Here is a 24,049-nt window from a genome sequence, read left to right as displayed (position 1 = left end):
TGACCAGTCTTTCCAGAGAGAGCCGTGGTCGACAAGTTTTCTGAAATACTTGCAGGATGCCCGGACGCTGGACTTGTCTGCCGCTGACAGATACCCAAAAACGTGGTTCCACACTTCGGACGGAAGCAGCAGAGCCGGCTGTGCCATGACTTACTCTGCTATCGAGAGTGTTAGCTTATTTGCTAACACTGCCATTAATTGTGCGAATTGTAGTTACAATTGAGCCTGTTCGACAAACACAACATCTGTCTTCACATCAAGTTTGTCACTTGACGTTGACACCGGATTTACTTGGTAAAGCGTTAGCTTTGGCGATATTCTTCTTATTGGTGGTAGTATGGCAACAGAGGTGATGGGCACAGCAACCATCCAATAGCTGTATAGCTGACGCCCACTGCTCCATCGTGATTGGTCACTCATATGACATATATTCTACTCGCGGCCATTCTCCTTCCTCTTTCTTTCACGCGACCCTCTTGTGTTAGGTAAGGATATTCCCTCGCTATTTTAGAAAACGAAAAGCCTGCTATGTAGCAAAATTATACGAAATTATATATTTGTATTAATGATGTAACCGTCTACAGCATTTAAAGATGTGTTTTGTGTCTTTTAAAAGTGCGGTGTCTTGACTTAAGCTAGTGCGGCCTGTTAAAATATTGCTAGCTTGCTATTAGCCGGCTAACGTTAGCTGTCGAGCGCATGTCTAGCTGCGCCATGATTATTTAGGTTGATGTTTTATAAAATCAAATTCAATAATGTTTTCCTTTTTTGTTGTAGGTACAACCTTGTCTTTAAATCAGCTGTTTAAGCGATCCTTGGAAGCACTGCAAAGATGCCCAGGGAAGACAGGGCCACGTGGAAGTCCAACTATTTTATGAAAATCATCGTAAGTAGGACTTGACTTACGTAAGTTTATATTTACAAATATCCAACATTCTACTGTATATTTAAGTCTCTTAAAATCGATTTATTTTTACTGATATACATTACTCTATTTCTTTTAGCAACTTCTGGATGACTATCCAAAATGCTTCATTGTGGGTGCAGACAATGTGGGCTCCAAGCAGATGCAGACCATCCGTCTGTCTCTGCGAGACAAGGCTGTGGTGCTCATGGGGAAAAACACCATGATGCGCAAAGCCATCCGTGGCCACCTGGAGAACAACCCAGCCCTGGAGAAGTGAGTTTAGTTTTCTCTACTTATGCTACCTTGAGCCATCAGTTAGGGAAGTGCAGGATAAGTTACAATGCAGCTTGTTTGGTGCTGCTTTGTCGTTCCCCCTGCAAAAAATGACATGTTTCCTCGCTATACCTGTCAGTCATCATCATTTGACTGCCAGGCACGTAAGGTTTCAGACACTTCCAAACTTTGTTTCTTTGTTAAACTGTAGACTTGCTCACATATCTAACAGCCAATCTGTGATTTTACAGGCTCCTGCCCCACATTAAAGGAAATGTGGGCTTTGTCTTCACCAAGGAGGATCTGGCTGAGATCAGGGATCTGCTGCTGGCAAACAAGGTGAGAATCCTGACAAATCTGACTATGGGAGTGCAAATGCCTAGCACAAATGCAACTAGTTGGTGTGGGTCATTTAGGTGTGTACCCGTACAACTCATCGCTGTCGATGATAAAACAAACTAAGTTAATATATGGACTTCATTTTGGCTCCTGCTGAAAGAATACAAAATATTTTGGCACATTTCTGGTAATCCATTTAATAGTGCCACACACTACATCCTGACTGTATGTCACGCTGGGTATAAAATATTGCAAGTCTGACTACATTAGTTTTGACTAATTCTACCTATAAACCCAAATCTATTGTATGACTTGGTCAAAGTGCAGGATAAGTTACAATGCAGCTTGTGCAGTACTGCTTTGTCGTTCCCCCTGCAAACAATAACCTGTTTCCTCGCTATACCTGTCATGTCACCATCCTTTGACTGCCAGGCACGTAAGGTTTCAGACACTGAATTACAAACTTTAGTTGAGTCTTAGGCACCCACGTAAAGACCTGACTTGTTTAAAAACTTGATTCTAGTGAAGTGTGGTACTAAATTGATGTCTCTCTATACCCCAGGTACCTGCAGCTGCCCGTGCCGGAGCCATCGCCCCTTGTGATGTGACTGTGCCTGCCCAGAACACTGGTCTGGGTCCTGAGAAGACCTCTTTCTTCCAGGCTCTGGGTATCACCACCAAGATCTCTAGGGGAACCATTGAAATCTTGGTGAGTTTGACAGCTATACTATAGTAACTGGATTTTCACTGTTGGAGTGACGTCATTAAATAAAAGCTAGTATCCCGGACTGTTACAGTGAAATGCATGTCAAAATGAATATTGTATGTGTAGATCAGTAAGTAATGAGCATTTCTCTCCCCAGAGTGATGTCAGTCTGATCAGGACCAGTGACAAGGTTGGTGCCAGCGAGGCCACGCTCCTCAACATGCTGAACATCTCACCCTTCTCCTACGGACTCAACATCCAGCAGGTGTATGACAATGGCAGCGTTTACAGTCCTGAGGTGCTTGACATCACAGAGGCTTCTCTGCATACCAGATTCCTGGAGGTGAGATGCTGTGCATGTAGAGAAAGCCCTTAATAGTAAACTTAATTCACATGGTTTACTTTGTATTGTGTTGCTGCAAATTGCTCATGACATTACACTTTCTCTTCCCAGGGTGTGAGGAACATCGCTAGTGTGTGTCTGGCGATTGGTTACCCCACATTGGCCTCTGTGCCCCACTCTGTCATCAATGGCTACAAGAGAGTCCTGGCTGTCGCTGTAGAGACAGACTACTCCTTCCCCCTGGCAGACAAGGTATGGACATCAGTCTTATCCCAGTGGTTAACCTGTATGATGGGTAGCGGAGCAGTTGGTGCATAGATTAAACAAAGGGCAGTGGCTTTAGTCGGTTGGACACCTGTCTCAGATGTCCCTTCAGTATCTACTAGAATGCTTTAATAAACCTTGACAGACAAAACGACTTGTAATTGAAAATGTCATACCCTTTTGTCCCCACAGGTCAAGGCCTTCCTGGCTGACCCATCTGCGTTTGCTGTCGCAGCACCTTCAGCAGCTGCTGCAGAGACCGCTGCAGCCCCAGCTGCTGCTAAGGAGGAGGCTAAGGAAGAGTCTGAGGAATCGGATGACGACATGGGCTTCGGTCTGTTCGACTAATCCAAATACAGCGAACAGAACCATGAATCAAATAAGACCATGATTCAATAAAAAAACTTCAACTCTATGTGCTCTGTGAAGATCTTTTTTTTTGTTTTGAAATAACTGTTTGCAGAGGATATTGGAAGAATCTAGTGCTTGTAAATGTGAGTTACTCAGGGTTTACTTGGGTGCACGGATTCCCAAGTCTTCTGACTCAAATGACTGCTGAAGTATTCCTTGCACAGGATGTGACGTTTCGTCTTACGTCAAACATTGTCTTAGGTGGGACTCGACTTCCTATTTGGGTGTGTCTGCCTTCAAAATAAAATGCCACAATTAATGGGTATCTTGCTCATTTAACTTACTGGGAATTAACGACGCTGATAAAATATCAATTGCTATAAATGTATAGCCACTAACAAATTGCGCGACAATCGTTTATAAATTGGACTATACTGCAGTTGTCAAACTCCCATAAAACGCTTCAATAGACAAAGCAAAATGTATCAGGGCTGATGCAGTGAGTGGCCATGATTACGACACCTACAACTTACGTTTTTTGTATTTTTTAATATATTAACATGGACTGATATTGTGGCCCATCACTACAACTAACCTTTTCTACTTGATATTCAATGTATAAAGTGTTGGCAACTTCCACTCATACATGGGTCTAAATGTTGGATATTGTTTACTTATTCATTCCTCGGTTCAAAAGACTTATTTTGAAAACAATGAGCCGGAAGTCGCACAGGGCCAACAGCAGCATAGATGCGCAGCAGCTTTCGGGGGAATCGTCCACTATGGCTGAGGTAAGGGTTTTTGGGTCTTTTTTTCCGTTTTAAAAGAATGACATGTAATTGGATGCCTGTATATTTAACATGTTTATGGTGACTTATTGATTTTGGTGATGATAAAGGCTAACATAGACGTACTTTCCAGCGGCGTTGATGGGTCAGCAAACGTAAGCTAACGTGTTATCAGCTAGCTTGTTAGCTAACGTTACCTCATATCATAAGCAGATCGTAGAACAATGTTATATAATGTGTTACAATAACCATCAGCGACATGGTTTACATAACAAAGGTTGTAGTTGTCATCTGATCAGAAGAATATATGACCTTAGATGTGGCAAAGTTAGCTACTAGCCAATAAAATTAACTTGGCTAACAGCTTCATATTAATAGTGTGAGCGATTTACCTCTCCCTAGTGTAGGTAGCTTTGCAGTAGGTGGTACTGTTACAACCCTTCAAACAGATAATCTTCATGAAGGACAGTCACCTAAATTCAGTTTCTGTGTCCAGACCCACAGCTTACAGGACCTCCAGCAGCCAGCTGTCTCCTCCAAAGTGTTCATCCAGAGAGACTACAGCTCAGGAACCATCTGCAAGTTCCAGACCAAGTTCCCCTCTGAACTTGAGTCAAGGGTATGTACAGTGTTTGCATGGATGTTATGATTGTTGATTTAACATTAAAAAAAAAATTGTGTCTAATGTCTAAATCTTTGTGTGGTTACAGCTCGATAAACAGCAGTTTGAGGAGACCATTCAGGCTCTAAACAACCTGTATGCAGAAGCAGAGAAACTAGGGGGAAAGTCTTATTTGGAGGGCTGCCTGGCTTGTCTAACCGCCTATACAGTCTTTCTCTGTATGGAGACACACTATGAAAAGGTAAAGCTGGTATTAAGAAAAAAGAAATCCTCAAATACCTCTTATGATATCATGCTAAAAGGAAAATAAAGTCCTAGCCACGCAAAATAGGATGAATCTTTACTTGTGTTTTAAATCAATGATTGCACACAGTGCTTTACCAGAGAGGCCGCTGAACACATACCATCACAATATTAATAATGTAATATAACAGATAATTACCTTCGATATTATCAAGTGCAGATATTGTATCGGTTTAAACACATTATTGGAAAAGTATTGAAGTATCGATAGTTTTGCCGCCTTCTGGTGGGTTGGACAGATCCACATATCGCTGTATATCTTAAAATGTGTGTGTTTCTGTCTGTCTGTCTGTGTTCAGGTGTTAAAGAAGATTGCCAGGTACATCAAGGACCAGAATGAGAAGGTATATGCTCCCAGGGGCTTGCTGTTGACTGACCCCATAGAAAGAGGCCTGAGAGTTGTATCCTTCACCTGGATGATAATTCATGAATCAAATTATCAGCAGTGCTAGAGCCAGGACAATATGCAACCCAAGTTGTCTAAAGAGTATGTCTGTTTTTTTCTACATGATGGCTCATAATCATGTTTTTCCTGTGGGATTTTGAATGTCCTATCTCCAGATTAGCCAGAATTGCTCAGGAGTCAAGTCTGTAGCTTGCACTGTGTACACAGTGTGTTGACATAAGGCAGTAAACAGTGGGGTAGAAAAGTATACACTGATGTAATATTAGGCTGGTAGGTTTGGGTAATGCCTCCTCCAATTATAGATATTTCCACCTACATGCTTGGCAAACTTACTCTTTTATGTGGGGATCATTTTACACACCATCTCTGACTTGGTACTCTCTTCTCAACCTTAATATGTTTTATAATCATATAATTTTGGTAGTACATTTTAATATAGTTAAGTAAAGTACATTCTTGTTAATTATTATAATTAGAAAATGTTTATGTAGCATTGTGTATTTCCCTTAACTTGCTCTGTTTTAGGTTGAAATAACCATTTTTGAAGACAGAAGTATTGGCTCTGGAAGATAAAGAAACTTGGGGGTATGGAGTTCTTCCGATGTATTTTGTCCTACACACTTGACCTTTAACTCGAGAAATCAGAATTTTATTCAGGGGTTTTCCCAATATGTCAGACATGAAGCCCATCTTCAGCTGCAGTCAAACTGATCTCTGACCTTTTTGATTGCATCATTTACTACCATCTAGTCAAAACATAAAAAAGGCTGTAAAACTGAGATCTCTATTGTTTATACCCAATACTTTTCTAAATGCTAAAATCATTTTCTTCTGTCTCTCTACCTCTGAATAGGCTGATGACTGACCAGATACTCTTCATCTGTCTGGTGGCACGTATTCAAATGTCCTGCTTCACCTGAATGGATGTATATACTTTTGATCTGATCCTTTTCTCTGTTATTTATAAGTACTCTACTGTCTGCCTATCCTTATATGTTTGTAAATGTGTTTTCATGTCTTTTTATACATGCAGAATTGTTTAAATCAGGTCCTAGATGATCAAGACCAGTGTTTATGAATAGTGCCATTGTGTTAATTCCAACTCTCTGACCATGGTAAATATAAGTGATTTGACTTGCGTATTGTTTTGCCAATAATATAGAGTCAAATAATGTGTAGTCGTCAAGAATTGTTAAAGAAATAGGTCGGGATGGAGCTGGTTGTTGTCTTTGTTGGGGCAAATGTTTTCTTATCTGTGCATGAATGTGACTTTTGGAGGGGAAATCATGTCGTGTGAAACACATAGAAAGTTCTGAAATTGAGTTTTTTGTGACCTCAAAGATGGAGCATGTTTACTGTTATCACAAAATAATGACATGATCTAGTACATTATGAGAAATATCCATCTCTGCCGTTTCATCGTACAACTGCACCAAATCATATTCAACAGTCCTGTTAACCTGTTTGTCAAAAGATTTACTATCTATATTGCGAATGTCATCCTCCTTTTCATTGTCATCAAACACCACAGAAACCTTAAACACTCTGAACTCCACAGATGATTGCTATAGTTGGTGTTTGATACAACTGTTGTACTTTTCTTACAAATATTGTTCTGTTTTATCTAAATAAATATCCTTTTCCTGAAATCTGCAGAGCTCCTTGTGTTTGACCTTATTCCAATATCTATCTTTTTATAATATCTATAAATGCAGACGACTTTAAAGAGAGCTGTAGTACCATTTGGTTTTTCAATAATAATTAAAATTTAACGTACAAACTACATTAGTATGTTATGCAATTTGGTTTGGCTAGATTTGAAAGAACGGCGCTTTTATTCTGAAGTAACCAAACCGGAAGTTTTGGTGCCCTGAAACATCTGCTTCCGGTGGCTAAAAAACGATAGCTAGCTACTGAACCACTGATGTCTGTTACTTTTTATGAAGTCACCTTAGCTCCTATGGTCACGGCATCTCTTTAAGATAACCCCAAGTCAAATCAGTACACTTTAACCATAACGGTAAGCGCACTTTTGCCAACGTCCGGTATACTGACAGCTACCTTACGTGCGTTATTGTTAACCCAAGTCAGCTAGCTTGGTTGTGAGTTGTTCATGTGTAGTTTCAGGAAATGAAAACACAACATAACCGGCTAGCTTTCTGTTTTCCTTAGCCCTAATTTACGTACTTAATGTCATGTTGGCTTACCTGTCTGTACATTGCTGCTAGCTAGCTAGAAAGTGTTACGGTGACAGTGAATTTGCCTTTGTGACGTTTTTTACCGGTACAGCTAACAGAACCTAGGTCGCTAATAATATGTAATAACCTCCCCACACTGTCCACAGGAGCTGTCCTTCTCTGTCCACCCTGGCGTATCCTTGTATCGATGGAATATAACGGCTATCTCCCGAAACAAATATGTCAGTTCTTGCATCAAGTCAAGGATGAGTTGGAGACGTACCAAAAGAAGAGCAAGCGCACGCGGTAAGGATACCACCATCAGGAAAACTGACAACTGGACTGATCAGTTTAACATCTGTAGCATCAGTTTGCAGTTTCACTGGTCAGATAAAATGTGTTTTAATCTTCAAAACCCATAATGCCATTGTAAATCTTCCCACCAGCGTCCAAAGGACATATAACATCATAAATACCTCTGTCTTACCTTTGAAGCTCATGTGAGAGAAGTGGCACTTAAGACTGAAGATGGATGTTTTTTTGTGCAATCTAGAATTGTGCCTGACTTGCTGCTCTTCATTGACACAGTTTGTCACTCTGCCCTGTGTGTGATCAGGGAAATAAGGTCCTCATCAGCAACAAGGAGACAACTATTATTTTTAGTAATAAATAAATAATAAATAAAAAAAGCTGCCTTTTGTTGTAAGTAAGCAAAAGCACTTGAAACTTAACAAGTAAACACTCAACTTGAGTAGACTGACCTTCTGTACTTTAAAACTCAAACTTTCAGTCCTATTGAATGAATTTAATTTTGTACCTTTTTAAATAAGCGATTGTTTCTAATGTGCTTAGGTCTAGCTGTCTATTCTCACTGCACTCTTATTAACCTGTTGTTCACAAAATAGACCCTGCTCCCTTAAAATTAAGATATTACATACAGTTGCCTTAAAGCCTAAAAGCAACTGTGGTTGCTTTTATACTGTCAAAAGAAAATATGGCCTTACTGTCTTTCTCCTTCATGCCCTGTGTCTCTGTCCAGTGTCCTCCTGTTCCCCCCTCTACCCAGCAGACTGCGATACCTGATTCACAACCAAGTAGAGGACCTGCCAAACCTCACCACCTTCTCAGTGGGGGAGAGCTGGTGCCGTAGGGTAGTGGTGTGCCATTCTGAGCTCAGGTACTGAACGTTGACTGAAAGTAGGCCTGGATACTTAAAGTAGATCATGTTCACATTGTTTGCCAAACTTAAATCTATCTTTGAACTTCTGATATATGAGCAACCGACTTCCGATCAGGTGGGATCACACAGTGGATGCATACAATCTTCAGATGTCAAACTCAAAGATTCAATTAATCTGTATTGTTTTAAACAGGTTTATCCAATGAGATTGAGAAAAATCCCAGTTTCTTTAGTGCAGGATGTAGAGCAGCTATGAGTGATGTTTAATGTTGACTTTAAAGAAGAAAGGTCTTAAAGTAATCAATTTCAAGGGACGGTTTTAATACAAAGGTGAGTGCAGAGACAAACATACCATGCAAAAGTTGCAATTTTTGAAAATTATGTTTTAGATCTTGTAGCTAGAATATTCACAGATTTTAGTGCAATAACCATCTTTGCTGTGTTACGTTGTATGTGCACTACACCAGCTATGTGGCAAAAAAGAAAGGTCTTTGTTGTTTTTCTTCAGTCCCTGATTCTTCTGTTTAGTTGTGTCTTATTTGTTCCAATGTAAAAGCATTTCTATCTTTTTGTAGAGATGAAGTAGAGGAAGACATTGACTCAGAGACCAACAACAGCGCATATGAAGAGCCTAAACCTGCAACTGCAGCCCGAAGCCGAGGGCCTAAGAGGCCGGACAAACCCCTCTACATGCCCCGGGCTGCACGGGAGAGAATGACCTTACAAAACTCTCATGGACCCTCAGGAGACTATGAGTTGGCCAGTCCTGTCTCAAGTAGCAGTAGCTGCATCAGTTCATCTGACTCTTGTAACTGTCCGGAAACTACAGAAAACACAAAGACCATATCCACATCCGGACAGGAATGTCCCCCCAGTGTAACAGACGCTATCCTCAACCATGTTGGTGACAGTCCAGAGGTTTGTCCTCAGGGGCCAATGTTGCACGAAGCAGAACCCACGGTCTGTGACGAGACTACGTCCTGTTTCGCTGACATGACTCTGGAAGAGGATGAGAATGATGAGGAAGATCTTGATAGTGTGGGATTCAGGAATTTAACTGAAGAGGTAAGTCTATGCATGGTTTTGATGGCGGGATTATTTTTTTTTTACCTTTTCTACCAATTCTTAACTTGCACGTCTTATAGATAAACATATATCAATAACCATCTCTTACCATCAGGGTATTTTCCATTGGTCTGCACTTAATGTTTTTTGGACTAACAACTTATTACATTTATCTCTGTCATGATGAAGCCACATTAGCACCCAAAATTTTAACCAGTTATTTGTGTTTGTCCTATCAGATCAAGGCCCACCTGAAAGAGGCGGTGACTGTTTCCATTGAGCAAGTTCATAATGACTACTCCTTGTATGTGAACGTGGGTAATATCAACCCGGATGAGTTTCGCCATGTGATCGAGATCTATGACTTCCCAGTTATGTTCAAAACGGATAATCTCTTGGACGCTTTCACAGAGTACAGGTGCGAGTCCTTTACGATCTGAGTTTCTTCATTTCTTCATTTCTTCATTCTTCAAAGATTTGTAATGTCTGGTTTAGATACATTTCTATGGAAGCTTTGAGAGAGAGGCATGTGAGGAAACAATCCATTTGACATTTTTATAATTTTTCTTTCATCTGAGAGAAGGAGTGGAAAAGTTTTTGAATTTTTGTAAAAAAAAAATTGTGGTGTTTGTTTTTGTATAACTCATTTTGGCCACAAGAGGGTGAAGTTCACCACGACCCCATGTTCTAAATAGAAATAAAAGCATTCATGTTTTCTTCCAGGTTTTTTTTCTCTCACGCTTCCTTTTCTGTATTAACTCTACTTCAGAAAGTTCAAATCTGAGACTGAAAAACATCTTGTATGTCCAATGTAAGTACTCCTAAACAATCTCAAACAACTGATTTAGCTCCGAAATTCATAACGTGCTCTCCTGTCTGTCTCAGTGATGGTGGAATTAAGATCAAGTGGATTGACAACACACATGCTCTGGGGGTTTTCTCCAGTGAGTCGGCAGGTAAGAGTCCTTGTTGCACAATAATGATGATGCCGGGATTGAGGGAAAAGATGATGACTAAAAATGTACTAATATATAGCAATGTCATCTGCAGCGATTAACGCCCTCTCCATCTGCCATCCACTGCTAAAGACGAGAGCACTGACTGAAGGGAGTAAAAAAGCCAAAGCCAAGGCCATTAGATGTGCAGGTAGGTGATTCACGTAGCTTAATTGAGCCCTGTAGCTACTTTAAATAATAAACATGTTGAGGTCTGGGAGATAATACCCTAATTATGTTAATATCTTGGAGCCTTTTTGTGGTAACAAGTATTTAGTCTGGGAATTAGTTTTCCGTTTCAACACTGGATGATGTGGATGTTTCTGTGCTGTGTGCCAGAGTTTATCCAGCCGGTGAAGGAACGCCCGAGGACGGACTGTGCTGTTGCCCAGAGGATGGTGACCAGAGCCCTGGGGCTGCAGGGACGAAACAGAGTGCAGCGATTTTAAAGGAAAATGCTCAGACTGTTGGCCAATGCAGGTGAACAGACTAATACAAGTGGCAAAGTTTGAGGCATTTTAAGTCCACATAGTAAACAGTGGAGATGGCTTTCTTGGAATAATTGGAAATGAATTAATTTTTCTTGGCCTGAAAGTCAGCATGTGTTCCACTGTTATGATTTCTCTTGGCACGGAAAAGTTGGCAAGGCTTTACGTTCTGGGCCGCCTTGCCTGCTAATCACAATCTTGTGTTTTTGTCATATTTACTTAGGTAACACTGTTATGTCTTTGTCCAACTATAATTTTCACAGTGATCGGAACACTAAACTTAGGATAGCGCATGTAAAACCATTACCTGTGGAATATACAGTACTTACATGTCATGTTACTGCTATGTGTCACTTTTATCCTGGGTTCATTTGAAAGCATTTATACATGCAAAAACATCATAAAAAAAGGTTCGTCATATAATCTGGGATCTGCTTTGAACATTTTTTATTTGAAAAATGTTATGCTCGTCCACATTCACCCATGCATACAAAATAAAAACAGTCAGGCAGCAAGCGACAAGTACATATGACAAGACATATGTTACATTAAAAAAAACAAATTTACAGAATGAGGAGGTGGCATTTTCACATACATATGTGGCATTACAGTACATCCACAATGTTATAGAAGTCCCTGACAGTAATGATGTAACAAAGCTCAGACAGTGAGAAAAAAGCTGAGGAGATGCACAGATCATTAAGATAAATGTGTGTCTACTGTAGCTACCAAGAAAAAAAAAATCAATAAATAATACAGTTTTAAAAGTGAGCTCAAGTATGTGGAACATAAAATCCAGAGAGGAAAAAAAAAGCACTTTCTCACTCAGCTTAGTTCTGACAATATATGATGGAAAATCTTCACTAGGAAACAAAGCCAAGTAGCTGTTGTCATAATTGTATTCAACACTGGAGGGTTTCTGACAGACAATGTAAAAATATATCCAACTTTTGGCAGCCTATATATAAAATGTCATGTTTTGTAGAAAGTTAAATAGTCTTTATAAAAACAGGAGTCATTTGAATTGTCAGTTCTGTCGTTGACATTGTGACATTGTTACTGTACAGTTATTAAAATAATGCACTGTATTTGTTTTCAGTCTCTAGTTAAAGCATTTAAATAACCAATACTGTGGAAGTGAATTTGACTTAAACACACCCCTTTCAATTAATCTATTTTTGAGAAAAACATACAGTGCAAGAATCAGTTGTAGCACCAGATCTAGCAGTAGAATATTTTCATTCATCCCAAGAAAACGCAACATAATGGTTGAGGTCTGATCGAATGGTTTTTGGTTTGAAACTTTGGCTAAGAAGACGACTGTTGGCACATTTAATTTAAGTTATTTGGCTGCAACCCTCCCTGACATCTCTCCCAATAAGCACCAAGTCAAATCCTTCATTTCACTGATGAAGGCACTAAACGATAGGAACACTTTATACAGCTGAATGTGGTTAATAGATTTGGTAAGCAAGCAGTTCATTTTCCCATTAAATTATTGTCCATTGTACCAGTTGAGCCCTGATCTCAACAACAATCCAGCACTGCGCCGAGGAAGCACAGCAGTGCAGCTCCCTCTAGTGGTTGTCAAATATTAATATAAACTTCCCTAATGTTTGTCCGACTGCATTGTCCATCTTTGATCTACCGGTGAGAAATCTGGTTTGTCAGCAATCCAGGGAATGTTTCCTCTGTATCTGAACCCAGTGAGCCACCTGTGAAGTCAGACAGGGAAAGGGTGATGAAGACCAGAGCAATACTGTGGAGCATAATACAAATCAAATGCCAAAAGATGGTGCTAATGATAAAATCACACCATCTGAGCAAAAACTGTAACAACACACAATAACTCCCCCTGATGTGATGAGGCGACCATGAATGAAAGGTTTATTTTGTACCATCTTGTGATACAATGCTTGCCATAATATCATCCAACGCTCTTTCTATTTTCTCCAGGAAGGTCCAGCAGAGGTCTGCCTCCATTTACTGGCTCTCTGTGGTGGCTCTACAGCTGCCACAAACAGCTAGCTAGACTACCGTCCAGCACTGTCCGCCTGCTTCACTGATTGGTACAACAGGTTTTCATGGCGAAGGAGGAGACTGGCCAGAGTTGCCTGCACCACATCAACATCCACCCTGCTGAAGTGTCCTTGAGCAAGACACTGAATCACCAGCGTCAAAGCTGCTGTTCTGTCGCTGTTACCTTACCCCTTTGGACATTATTCTTGGTATGGACATATCTGATGCACACAGTGATTTCAATTGAAAAAAGGCACTGGAGAAGCTCATAGCCTGTTTTGATTTGGTTGCATGTTGCCTTGAAACTCAAGTGCGTTTCAAGGGCGTTCAATTTCCTGGAAGGGAAATTAAGCTTCCTCCTTGCCAAGGTGAAGCAGGATTGGTTGCACAATTCTACATAAAGTTCTTATCTAACTTAAAGTAATGTTGACTTCCTCCACAGTTTAATTCTCAGGTTTTGTTTAAATAAATCTCTTAAATCTTGCGTTGTATTCACAGCTAGATTTTTATATGGAGTGCACAAGTTTAACTGACGAGAGAAATGTAGATCCGTTAACAGAATCTGATCTGTTAGAGATATAACACTAAGTATTGTTTTCAAAAGCCAGCATTTCATTTGAGAAACAGTTGTAAAGGAAACACATGTAACAGCAGTGGTATACTGGACTCAATGGATATTTTTAATGTTCTAGTTCATTTTAAAACTTTGTAAAAAAAAAAAAAATTAAAAAAAAAAGTTGCATGATGTTCAGTTGTTCTTAGTATTTATTATTTTCCTCTAAATAACAAAATGTCTTTAGGGATGTTGCCAGGCAAAGTGTTAAAGTTATATCTCACTCACTACAGAAAATGAGAAGAAACTAGATTTCAGAAGTTTATGATCAACTAATGTTTGTGCTTTGGAAACTTGGAATGTTAGGTCCTCTGTACCTGTTTCTATAGTTATTCACTTAACACCAATCTTACCTCTGTAAAGACGGTGTCCAAAATGCCATTAAGAGAGAATTGTGTGAGTTTGTATCACGTAAAAGAAGATGTTGAATATTTTATTTTTGTCTTACTGAAATGGGATGTTTCCTTGAAATGATCTTTTGCGCCTGATGTGAGAGTGACGGGACTTGTGCTGTGGTATGTCTGTATAACATGACCTACAGACGGGTCACAAATTAAAGAAAAAATCTGAATAAATGAGTGGAGAAACACCAGTCGTGACTCTGTTATACTGTGGGGGGCATTTTGCAGGAATATTTTTGGTCCACCTGTCCCCTTAAAGAGAAGGGTCACTGCAAATCAACACACAGTTGTTAGGAGTGATCTCCTTCAGCCTGTGATCAAACATTTCTATCCTGATGTTCTCTTCCAGGATGACAATGTTTCCATCTGTAGGACACAACACTGGGTGTTTTGATGAGTATGAAATTATGTGAATCACATGTTGTGGCCTTCACAGTCACCAGATGTCAACCTGACTGAATTTTGGCCCAAAGTGTTAGACAGCGCTGTTTACCACCACCATCAAAACACCAAACGAGGGAATCTTTTTTAGAAGAATGATGCTCCATCCCTCCAGTAGAGTTCAGAGACTTGTAGAAGCAACGTCAACGTGCACTGAAGCTGTTCTGACGGCACGTGGTGGTCCAACACATTAATAAGACACTTTTTGGTTTTTCCTTTAATTTGTCATCCGTCTATATGTCCGTTACTTGAGGAACTGACTGCATTCATGGAGTATTTTCATGGAAAAGAAGAGGTTTTCACTCGATTCATTGTATATTAGAAGTTTCAGTGGTGTGATATTTGACATAAAAATACAGTATATAGAGTGAAGCCAGAATGTACTGGTACAGTAACACTGTTTTTTGTAGGCCTGACTTCAGCACGTTGGATTTGAAAAAACAAAACAAAAATAGTAGAAGTTAACAATGTTAAAGTCATGATTCACACCTTTTAATATGTTTAAATCTAAATCTGGTAAATTGTAGAAAAACTAAATTATATCAGTTAGAAAGAAAAAGTACTCATATTTAATATTTGGTTGCCTAATTTTTCCACCAAACCTGACACTAGTTGATATAATTTTAACAGTAATGCAGAGGAGATTGAGATACTTTAAGGCGATGGTCTCACCTATACGACAGTTGTATGTCCATATCCGCTGTCCATCGTACCGGGAGCGGCACTTCATAATGTTGTTGGTGTAATCTGATTCTGCAACCTCAAAGTTTGGGTTTATTACAACCTGGGAGAGCAAGAAACACATTTGTTAAACACCTGGAAGCATCAATGCATTTATACATATGTATGTTATTTTTTAAGTATTCCTAAGGTCAGAATAACACAGATTTAGTGACAGTGGCAGTAGACTAAAAAGGTAGCAGGGTGATTAACAGAGTGGCTGTCTCAAAAAGAAGTTACTGCTGCAACTGATTCCAAAAGATGATTTTCTAGTGGAGGATGTCGGTTTGTCTCAAAATCAAGAGACCATAAATTTAAGTCTCTTCAGCAGCCAAAGTTTCCTTCAACAACCCCAGTACGCTTATTTAACTCTGAGTAAGAGTAGACTGAGGCTGAATGCCAAACTCTGCTGAATGCAGAGACGTGGACATTCTTGGTATCTGTTTGGTCTACAAGACTACACTGGCTGGAGATGAGACGATCTTTCCAGCAGCACATGTGCTTTATCTGCTATGGCTCGACCGGCAGACCGAACGTTTTACCTGGAAGAGGTAGTCGCCAGGCTTCAGGTCTGTGATGTCGATCCACTGACAGTCGATGTCGTGCCTGTAGGTGTCCGAGCAGCCGACTGAGATGCCCTGTGCCCCGAAGTTTGCACATTCATACTTCTTCTGGATACCTGTCAGGAGTCAGAGCACTTCTTAATATTTCATATGAGAGATTTAAAAGTTCTTATTTATAAAAAGAAATTGTGTAAACTCAGCCACAGTATGTTATAACAATAAAAAAGGAAAGAAGGAAGCTGCATTTACCCTCATCACAATGAGTGTCCTCCAGACAGAAGCTGGCTTTGTGTCCCTCCGCCACTTTAGTGCCGTTTAGACTCAGCAAGTCATAGTGGGTGAAAACCTCCATACTGTGGTAATGTCTGGATTTGACAAGGAAAAACACAACGTTGAATCATCCTATATACATAAACCTATATTTAGCAATGCCGAAATAACATACATGCTCTCACAGCAGGGAGTACAGGGAGAAGTCTCAATGCCGGTGGGATAGAGAGATTTTTAAGACATTGAGATGTTAAATATTTAGTGTGAAATTGTTTTGCATTAAAATGCCTTAAAGGTTAAAGCCATATGGTTGGAATTAGTTTCACACATACAATGTATTTTTATCTGCTTTTTTCCAAGGAATTCATAACAATTTGACGTCTAGCATTAGCAGGAACAACACTTCCTCCCTTGTAATCATGTTAGAGTAACAGATCCAAACTACAAACTGTAGTTCTCACCTGTGACACTCATGCCAGATCCAGGAGTGGTGCGCCGCCCGTGGTCTGAAGTCTGTCTGGCCGTTGTTGTGGATCTGGGAGGAGAAGCGCAGAAGGCGGCGGTAGGAGCTGGGGTCGGCGTTGTCGGCACTACTGGACAGACAGTGCTCCTCTTGGGCACACTTCAGAATGTACATGGGTCTGTCCTCCAGGTAGGTGGTCTGCTCCACAACCTGGGCATCAAGGACCAGGTCTGGTGCCGCTGGGAGGGAGAGAGCAACAAGGTGCGTGGTGGTAAGGAACAGCATGTTTTAACCGAAACTAAGAGTTTTATTGACTTTGCATCCAACCGTGATAATGCAGTATTTTCCACATATTTTATTTCATTTAAAAACTTTTTTTTTTCTTGTTCAAAGCCATTTTCACAGCAGGCATGTTCTCAGGAGAGTTTATCATTTACATGTGTTTTGCCTACTGTGACAGGTCAAAATGTCTTCCATGAAAAACTAAGTAAGTAAGAAATGTACAGTATTTGTATTATAAAGCTTCTTACCCTGAGTACAAGAGACACCAGCAGCGAAGCGTCCACCTCCTTTTGGACAGTCGATGTGTCTCCCATGATGCAGACACTGATCCAGAGTCAGCTCAGTCCCTGAACATCTCACTCCACTCATAACGACTGCATCAGCGGAGGCATCCCCCTGCCAGTAGTAAGTTTCCTGATAACAGAGAAGCAGAGAAAACTGATATTACTCAACCGAAGACCAACAAGCTGCTTCTCAGTTGGTCTGGACCGACCTGTAACGCTACAGAAAAGTGCTGCTGAAAATATTGATATTGTAAAGGTGTTGTTGGGAGCGAATCATTTTTTAAAAACATGTTTTCATAAGCTGCAAGCCTTCCTGATCTCTGAATGAAGACTATCACAATGACAAGCCATTATTTGAACAATTCCCGTTCAAAACTGTCTTTTAAGTGTTTATGTTATGTTACTGCGACCCTTCAATGCACAGGCCTAATAATTAAATATCAAATATAAACATTTTTATTGTTCTGGGATTTTCCCAGACGTTTCCAGTCCATATCAGACTTAAAAGTTTCTGTTTCCCGGTCAAAGACGAGTCAAAGCTTTATGCAGTCACGTCTAAATCGAGTCAAGTCCATTTCAATTCTCAAGTCCTCATTTTTGTGATTGAAACAAATACAATATTTTGAGAAATACAGCTATTGTCATTCTTGCTGACAATAAATGAGAGGATTGATAGCATTGTCATATCTACAATGACTTGTAACTGCTAACAGTAACAAAATCTGCTTACCAACACCTATAAAGAGAATTAAAATATCTCATTTGTTCTCTACAAAAACTGAAATGTAACCTAGTTTTAGTTTGTCCCTTGCATGTACCATAATACATGAGAGAGACTGCTGTATTCACACAGAGCCAGGCATGCATTTTCCCCGTTTCCAGTCTTTGTGCTAAGCTATGCTAACCAGCTGTAGCTTCATATTTATACATATGGACATGTGAGTGGTATCGGTCCTTTTCTCTCGCTTTCTGCCAGAAAGTGAATAAGGGTACTTTCCATATGACAAAGGATTGCTTTAAATCTGACTTAATTTCAAGTCTCAAGTCGGCATCTTTGTTACATAAGCTCATTAATTTATTCCAGAGTCAGCTGAAATCAAACAGATGAAGATCACGTTGCACCAGCTGTTTGTGTGGGAGCGTTTTGAGGAGACTTATTATCTTAATTTTCCTCCTGTATTTAATTTACTGACATGTTATCCCAGTTGTCCCACAAGGCAAATCGAATCAAAGAGTCTCTGACACATCACACAAGCAGCCAGTGCGTCTCTGCTGTCCTCACAGTCCTGACTCAGCCTTATTACAACATTTGGAAGACCGCAGGGACATGACCTGTAAAAAAGACCTCATAGTTTCCATCATCTTCCAGGGAAGCGGGGGATTCATAAGAGAGAAATTGAGCTGAGGGATATGGATGTGGGAGGACTTGCTGGTTGGTCGAGGTACACAGACATACAGTGGTATAGTTTAGGCTCTGTGTTATTTGTTCCATCTGGTGTTGGGGTTTGCCTGCAGAAGTATTTAACAGTCAGACAGGAAAGAGTCTCTGGAGGGGCTGTGCTCCGCTGAGATAACAAAGAGCAGACATTTATCACTCCTCAACCTGCCGTTAACATGAGAACACTTATGTAATGGCAACTTACGGTTTGTTATTAGGATACCTTTTCCTGATTATTTGATTTGGCAGAGAATATAGTGAAATATATACATGTAATAACAAGTAGACTTTATTTCACACTGGTGGTGTTGACCTGTACTTGACTAAAGGGCGATTGCTCCAGCAGCAACCACAAACACGTGAGGACAAGTTTACGTGCTGCTCCATTAGAAGTGCATTGCACATAATTGCCCCAAACAGACTTTAGTGAGATAAACAGCCTCCTACAGATCCTGTCCAAGTTCCCGTCATAAAAACCCCTGCTGTTATCAAGTCACGTCCCAATAATTTACGCATACTTTCCAGACTTATATCATCTTAAACCACAAGTACCACACTGGTTTCAGCCTTAAAATAGAAATGACAAAAAACACGAGGGGGGTCTCTAACTTTACCAGCCTCTCACCTCATGATTTAAAAGGGAGTGCTGGGGTTTCCTTTGAACACCAAGAGGTAAACGTAAGCAGGACAGGACTATGACGCTGCCAAGTCACGCCAGAGGCTTTTGTGGTGGAAAGCTCCACTAAACTTCAAACAGCAAATGAAGGCTTTCCCCATCCCTCCCGCTGAGGAGTTTAAAACTCATCTGCAGCACAGGTTTACCATCTCTGACCGGCTCCCTGCACTTACTGTGTGTTTTTGATGTTTCTAGGATGGTGACATCCTTGTTTTGCCCTCTGGGATCAATAAAACTCAAGCTTGTTAGAGTGAGAGTTAATGGCATCCACTAACACGCACACACACATGTTGACTCATGGCACTTTGGGGGACATTAGATAAGACTTAGACTGGCCTGAGGTGCAGACAGACCCCACTCTGCACTCTGGAAACAGGAAACATCCACTGTAGGTGTGTGTATTACTTTCCATTTTAACATGACAAATATGTAAATGGAAATTACAGCACATTGGAAATAGAAATGACTGTAATTACTTACTGTCAATCTCTAGGACAATGTAGTGTCCCAATGTGTCCCAAAATGTACCAAAATGTTATGAACCATGGTGGAAACTGTATACTTTATATTAACTTACACTCATGGGATGGTTTGATCCAACTGGTCTTAACTAAGCTTGATCCTAACTGCTAAGTTGGTCTACGTTGGACTTTACATCGGTTGCACCAACCAAACTAAAGCCTAGTTTCAGGGATACATTTTTAACATTCTCCGGCTGTCAATTTATAGCTTTTGTTTTCTAATATTTAGTTATGGAGGATCAAAGAAAGAGACACTGAGATGAGTATAATAGCACTGTAAAGACACACTGCCACATGTGTACACATATAACAGCAACATATCAAGTTCCAGTGTTGTGCCAGGGCCCAAACTAAACCCAAAACCATCTCCTGCACAGTAAAGATAAGCTCAACTTAAAAATGATTTGTCGGAAGTAGATGTGGACCTTACCTGGAAAGCGTGGCTGGCAAAGCCCAAGCCAAGCTGTCTGCACACCACCATGGCCTCCATGGTCCCCCAGCTGTCACTGCACACTGTGCCCCACACCAGAGAGCCGTTCCTCTCTCCCAGCACCTCCACACGCCCCTCATAGGGATTACGCCCGCCACTTAACCGAAGCTGAGGACAGAGACGGACAGATGTGTCCTCCAGCTCTATACAAATCTTTATGTTTTTGAGCAGTATATAAAGAGGTACTCACTCTTTTGTTGAAGCCCATTGCAGGAACGTGACACCTGACTGCTGCGTCTTCCTCATGGCTGCAGCCCAGAGCGTCACGGTTGAAGTAACACTCGGTCAGTGACTTTTCAAACCCGGAGCACTGCACCTCGTTCATGTGGACTGGCCCGATCCCTACATAGAGACACATCAGGCACATAAAATAGTAATTCTGTTGAATTTATGACTAATATAACTGTGACTGGACGAACAGGTGCACCATGTGCATTACGGTAAGTAGCCTCAGAAGAGCTGTCATCTATTGCCATTACTGGAAAGAAGAAAGCTGATCTTTGGAAGAAACAACGTTTTTGGGAAACACGAGCCTGTTCTGCTCACTATCCCTGAGTACAACAGCAGTAGCCTCGCCTGCTTGTGTGTTTTGTTAGAACAACAAGTCCATCATAAGACAGATGTAAGATTTCCTGTTCCCTGGAAATATAGCGCAAAGGAAACAAGCAGTCAGCTATGTCCAATGAAAATGAGACGCTTGAGGCCTGTAAAAAATACAAATTTTCTCTCTGCATCTTTTTTTCAAGTTAAAAAAAAGGTCATTTCAGTGTAGAGGAGTTTCCACAATAACATGTGCGAGTACTCGCTCCGTGCTGGTTTTCTTCCCATGTGACTGAGCAGGAATGTCTCTAGTGATGTGATCCCTGAAAGTACAGCCAGAGACAGAGACGGAGACGGACTGGCAGGCGCAGGAGGAAAACAATTCACAACATGAAGAACACAGTGCTGATTGATTGCAGATTAAATATTATACTTATAAAATGCATGGCACAAAAAAATCAAAGTGGGTGAAGCAAAACTTAATATAAGTTTGTATCTTTTATCAGCTGAAATATTTAGATTGTATAAGAACTATTCCTAGTTCCCCATAGAAATCCGGAAAATAACGTGCCATTTCAATTTTATTTGCATTCTAGCTGAGTCCACTTCAGTGACTTCTGAAAACAAACACAATCAGCTATTTGAAGTCTGTAGTCTGTGTGTGGCACCATTTTTGGATCCAGTGGTCAGCCATAAAGAAATCCCTAAAATAACCTTGTGCACTCTCCAACAAAGAATTCTTCCTCTGAAACCCATAAAGCCTGTTTTCTCTGCTGGAACATTTTGTGCGCTCTTGTGTTTTGCTGTGGGAAAAAGGCGGAGGAGAGAACAACTGTTCCAGTGCACATATGATTCTAATAACAACGTGGTATATTGCATTTCACAGAATCAGGTCCTGGGTCAAGGTATAAACATTAATGTGCTACTCCATACATTCCCCAGTGCCTTTATATGCTGACTAAAGGTCTAGACTGATTGAAGTGGGACAAAAACAGGTGGTGATGTAGAGGCCAAAGAAAATGTGGAGGTGGAGGTCTCTGGTTCCAGATCACACCTTTCATTTTCACAGCTGGGAATGAGTTCTGCTTGAAGCTGTGGTTTTACTTTTGTTGAATGATAAATGTTGTAAATGTGAATCTTAATCAAAGCTAAAAAGCTGTGATCAGTTAAGTTCAACACTATCTCAAGAACGGTTAAAATGTTGGAATTTACAAAGACAGGTGCGTGATGAGGCACTGTTCCAGTGTTTGGAGTCGGGAGTGTGCAAAAGAGTTTCATTTCCATGATTTCTTCTGAAACTAAAAAAAATCAGTACAACAGCTTTTTTTTGGTAATTTCTACGAGTGTTTGAAGGGTAAGTACATTTACATACACTTTTGATTTTCTTAATAATTAGGAGCATTGATTTGAGTGAAGTGGGTGTGTTCAAGCTAAAACTGGGTGTTAAGTTCCTATTCTAATTATAAAAATATCTAAATTAATAAAAGAATAAATGAGAGATAGAAATAATAATTATTGTTTAATGTTTGTACACTGTAGACTCCATACAAGCGTCCCTTTACCAGCAGTACCATGTTAAAAATTGACCAATCTTTATAGTCATACCTTGTCCCAGTCGGGCGCCAGTCAAGGCCTCTTTGGCGCTACCGAAGCCCAGCTCTCGACACACCACGGTGGCAGCTCGAATGTCCCAGTTGTCGTCACACACCGTACCCCACTCCCCGTTCTTCAACACCTCCACTCGGCCCTCACCAATCATAGCTCCGCCTCTCAGACGCACCAAGGGTTGCTGCGGAAACAGTACACAGAAAACTAGAATTAGAGAAATGTCACAGCCATTGGTTATTCAACTGTTTTCATTTGGGCATACTTGCAATATCCAGCTACATTTGAATGGCTTGGGCGCTGTCTAAAAACCACTTTGGTAAAATATGTACAATATTCTTAATATAACTGCATTAGATAAGCTGAAATTATAACAAAACTAACTGACCCTTTACTCCTGGCTTTATTTGGTCTACATTGGGTTACAATGGTTCCTTGTTTTGAGAAAATAGGTGTTACATTGGTAATAAGTTAACATATAAATAATAAACACTAAGTGGGAATACTGATACTGATGATGTAATTGTATAGATGACCAATGTTTAGTGTTCATCTATTCAAATGTTTCCAGATGCTTGACTACAGGGCCATTTGATTAATCAGCAGGACATGTTGTAATCCAGTGCTGGACTCTGAATATACAGTATCAGGAAATGATTATAGGATAGTATATCATGATTCATGTGATTATTCAACTTTTTATTTGTGGTTCTTATAATGCAGAGGTTCCCAAACTTTTTTTGCAGGGGCCCCCCTTTTGTAGATAACAATGTTTTCAAGCACCCTCACCCACAAAGACATACATGTCTTTTGCTAGCAAACATTGTCAATTATGAATACAGAACTGAAACTTCAGTGTGACCACTAAATATGGAAAGTCACCTTTATAGTAGAAGCTTTGAAAGTGCAGCATACATCTTCTCAGAATTTTGTGACAGCTTTCATTACTTTCACCAGAATTTCTCAATAATGCAGGAACACATGTGGACAGCAAATAGATTTTGAATTAATTTAAAATCTGCATTTCTTTTGAAAAATTAAAAGTTACTGAATTCAGATGTTAACAACAAGTTATTCAGGAAATGTCACAAACATCTGCAGTGTGTCAAACTAACATCATCCATATGGTGCCATAAAATTTCTACTGAGGCAGCTGATATTTTTCAGTTTATAGTTCTTCTCCCACAAAGGAAGACCTCCAGATGGGATTACTATAAACAAAAAACACAACTGTTCTGACAAAATCTGCCCTCCTTTGCATGAAATGCTGCCTGCATTCACACAGTGATTTATCGATTTTATCCAGTCTGTGCTGTGTATTGCAGTTATAGCCCAGTGTTCCTTCCTGTCTCTTTATTTCAGAATGCACTGTTGTAATCAGTAGGGAAGCTGTCTGTCCTTTCAAAAATGGCACCCAGACAGATTTTTGTACACTTATTGTATGTAGCTAGTGTAGCGCTGCACATAAACTGATGACGATCCCTGTTGTCCACTATGACACTGGGATTACATGCAA

The 24,049-nt window shown here is 40.2% G+C and overlaps 4 protein-coding genes across 6 annotated transcripts in view; 3 read left to right on the top strand and 1 right to left on the bottom strand.

Annotated features, from left to right (window-relative positions):
* The first annotated feature begins 402 nt into the window (after positions 1 to 402).
* On the top strand, positions 403 to 3,247 carry rplp0 (ribosomal protein, large, P0). 2 transcript variants are annotated; one of them, XM_084349348.1, is made up of 8 exons: positions 403 to 485; positions 778 to 886; positions 1,005 to 1,180; positions 1,432 to 1,519; positions 2,082 to 2,228; positions 2,383 to 2,568; positions 2,680 to 2,820; positions 3,025 to 3,247. In XM_084349348.1, exons 2-8 carry the CDS (start codon positions 833 to 835, stop codon positions 3,178 to 3,180), a joined length of 948 nt encoding a protein of 315 aa, XP_084205474.1. In that variant the 5' UTR covers positions 403 to 485; positions 778 to 832; the 3' UTR covers positions 3,181 to 3,247. The 2 variants fall into 2 exon arrangements, with proteins under 2 accessions (XP_084205474.1, XP_084205475.1); XM_084349349.1 differs by lacking the exon at positions 403 to 485 and having other exon boundaries at positions 769 to 906.
* A 634-nt stretch (positions 3,248 to 3,881) lies between these two features.
* Positions 3,882 to 6,957, top strand: LOC311254641 (golgin subfamily A member 7-like). Its single transcript, XM_084348515.1, has 6 exons — positions 3,882 to 3,974; positions 4,468 to 4,590; positions 4,682 to 4,834; positions 5,196 to 5,297; positions 5,828 to 5,887; positions 6,156 to 6,957. Exons 1-5 carry the CDS (start codon positions 3,897 to 3,899, stop codon positions 5,873 to 5,875), a joined length of 504 nt encoding a protein of 167 aa, XP_084204641.1. The 5' UTR covers positions 3,882 to 3,896; the 3' UTR covers positions 5,876 to 5,887; positions 6,156 to 6,957.
* A 232-nt stretch (positions 6,958 to 7,189) lies between these two features.
* On the top strand, positions 7,190 to 14,431 carry r3hcc1 (R3H domain and coiled-coil containing 1). The gene is made up of 9 exons (XM_084349712.1): positions 7,190 to 7,322; positions 7,647 to 7,785; positions 8,519 to 8,656; positions 9,235 to 9,724; positions 9,964 to 10,142; positions 10,610 to 10,680; positions 10,775 to 10,870; positions 11,059 to 11,199; positions 13,164 to 14,431. Exons 2-8 carry the CDS (start codon positions 7,688 to 7,690, stop codon positions 11,166 to 11,168), a joined length of 1,182 nt encoding a protein of 393 aa, XP_084205838.1. The 5' UTR covers positions 7,190 to 7,322; positions 7,647 to 7,687; the 3' UTR covers positions 11,169 to 11,199; positions 13,164 to 14,431.
* The window catches only part of loxl2a (lysyl oxidase-like 2a), a 30,160-nt gene continuing 17,748 nt past the window's right edge, over positions 11,638 to 24,049 (bottom strand). For both annotated transcript variants that reach the window (XM_084349710.1, XM_084349711.1), the window contains exons 6-14: positions 22,534 to 22,717; positions 20,579 to 20,730; positions 20,329 to 20,496; positions 17,228 to 17,393; positions 16,696 to 16,936; positions 16,214 to 16,329; positions 15,944 to 16,080; positions 15,354 to 15,465; positions 11,638 to 12,922 (exon numbers count right to left, since the gene is read on the bottom strand). In XM_084349710.1, coding sequence (XP_084205836.1) covers positions 12,852 to 12,922; positions 15,354 to 15,465; positions 15,944 to 16,080; positions 16,214 to 16,329; positions 16,696 to 16,936; positions 17,228 to 17,393; positions 20,329 to 20,496; positions 20,579 to 20,730; positions 22,534 to 22,717 — 1,347 coding nt within the window. In that variant the 3' untranslated portion in view covers positions 11,638 to 12,851. The remainder of the gene's footprint in view (positions 12,923 to 15,353; positions 15,466 to 15,943; positions 16,081 to 16,213; positions 16,330 to 16,695; positions 16,937 to 17,227; positions 17,394 to 20,328; positions 20,497 to 20,578; positions 20,731 to 22,533; positions 22,718 to 24,049) is intronic.

The sequence above is a fragment of the Pagrus pagrus genome, assembly GCF_965226575.1.
Source record: "Pagrus pagrus genome assembly, chromosome: 3".
NCBI classification, from domain to species: domain Eukaryota; kingdom Metazoa; phylum Chordata; class Actinopteri; order Spariformes; family Sparidae; genus Pagrus; species Pagrus pagrus.
This window is presented reverse-complemented; position numbering and strand designations above follow the sequence as displayed.

Bases quoted from the DNA above. Each gene is read 5' to 3' on its own strand.
- LOC311254641 (XM_084348515.1), top strand. From the start codon at position 3,897: ATGAGCCGGAAGTCGCACAGGGCCAACAGCAGCATAGATGCGCAGCAG. The intron at 4,591-4,681 runs GTATGTACAGTG...GTGTGGTTACAG, and splicing joins CCTCTGAACTTGAGTCAAGG to CTCGATAAACAGCAGTTTGA. The intron at 4,835-5,195 runs GTAAAGCTGGTA...GTCTGTGTTCAG, and splicing joins TGGAGACACACTATGAAAAG to GTGTTAAAGAAGATTGCCAG.
- r3hcc1 (XM_084349712.1), top strand. From the start codon at position 7,688: ATGGAATATAACGGCTATCTCCCGAAACAAATATGTCAGTTCTTGCAT. The intron at 8,657-9,234 runs GTACTGAACGTT...ATCTTTTTGTAG, and splicing joins GTGTGCCATTCTGAGCTCAG to AGATGAAGTAGAGGAAGACA. The intron at 9,725-9,963 runs GTAAGTCTATGC...TTGTCCTATCAG, and splicing joins TCAGGAATTTAACTGAAGAG to ATCAAGGCCCACCTGAAAGA.
- rplp0 (XM_084349348.1), top strand. From the start codon at position 833: ATGCCCAGGGAAGACAGGGCCACGTGGAAGTCCAACTATTTTATGAAA. The intron at 2,229-2,382 runs GTGAGTTTGACA...TTCTCTCCCCAG, and splicing joins GGGGAACCATTGAAATCTTG to AGTGATGTCAGTCTGATCAG. The intron at 2,569-2,679 runs GTGAGATGCTGT...TTCTCTTCCCAG, and splicing joins TGCATACCAGATTCCTGGAG to GGTGTGAGGAACATCGCTAG.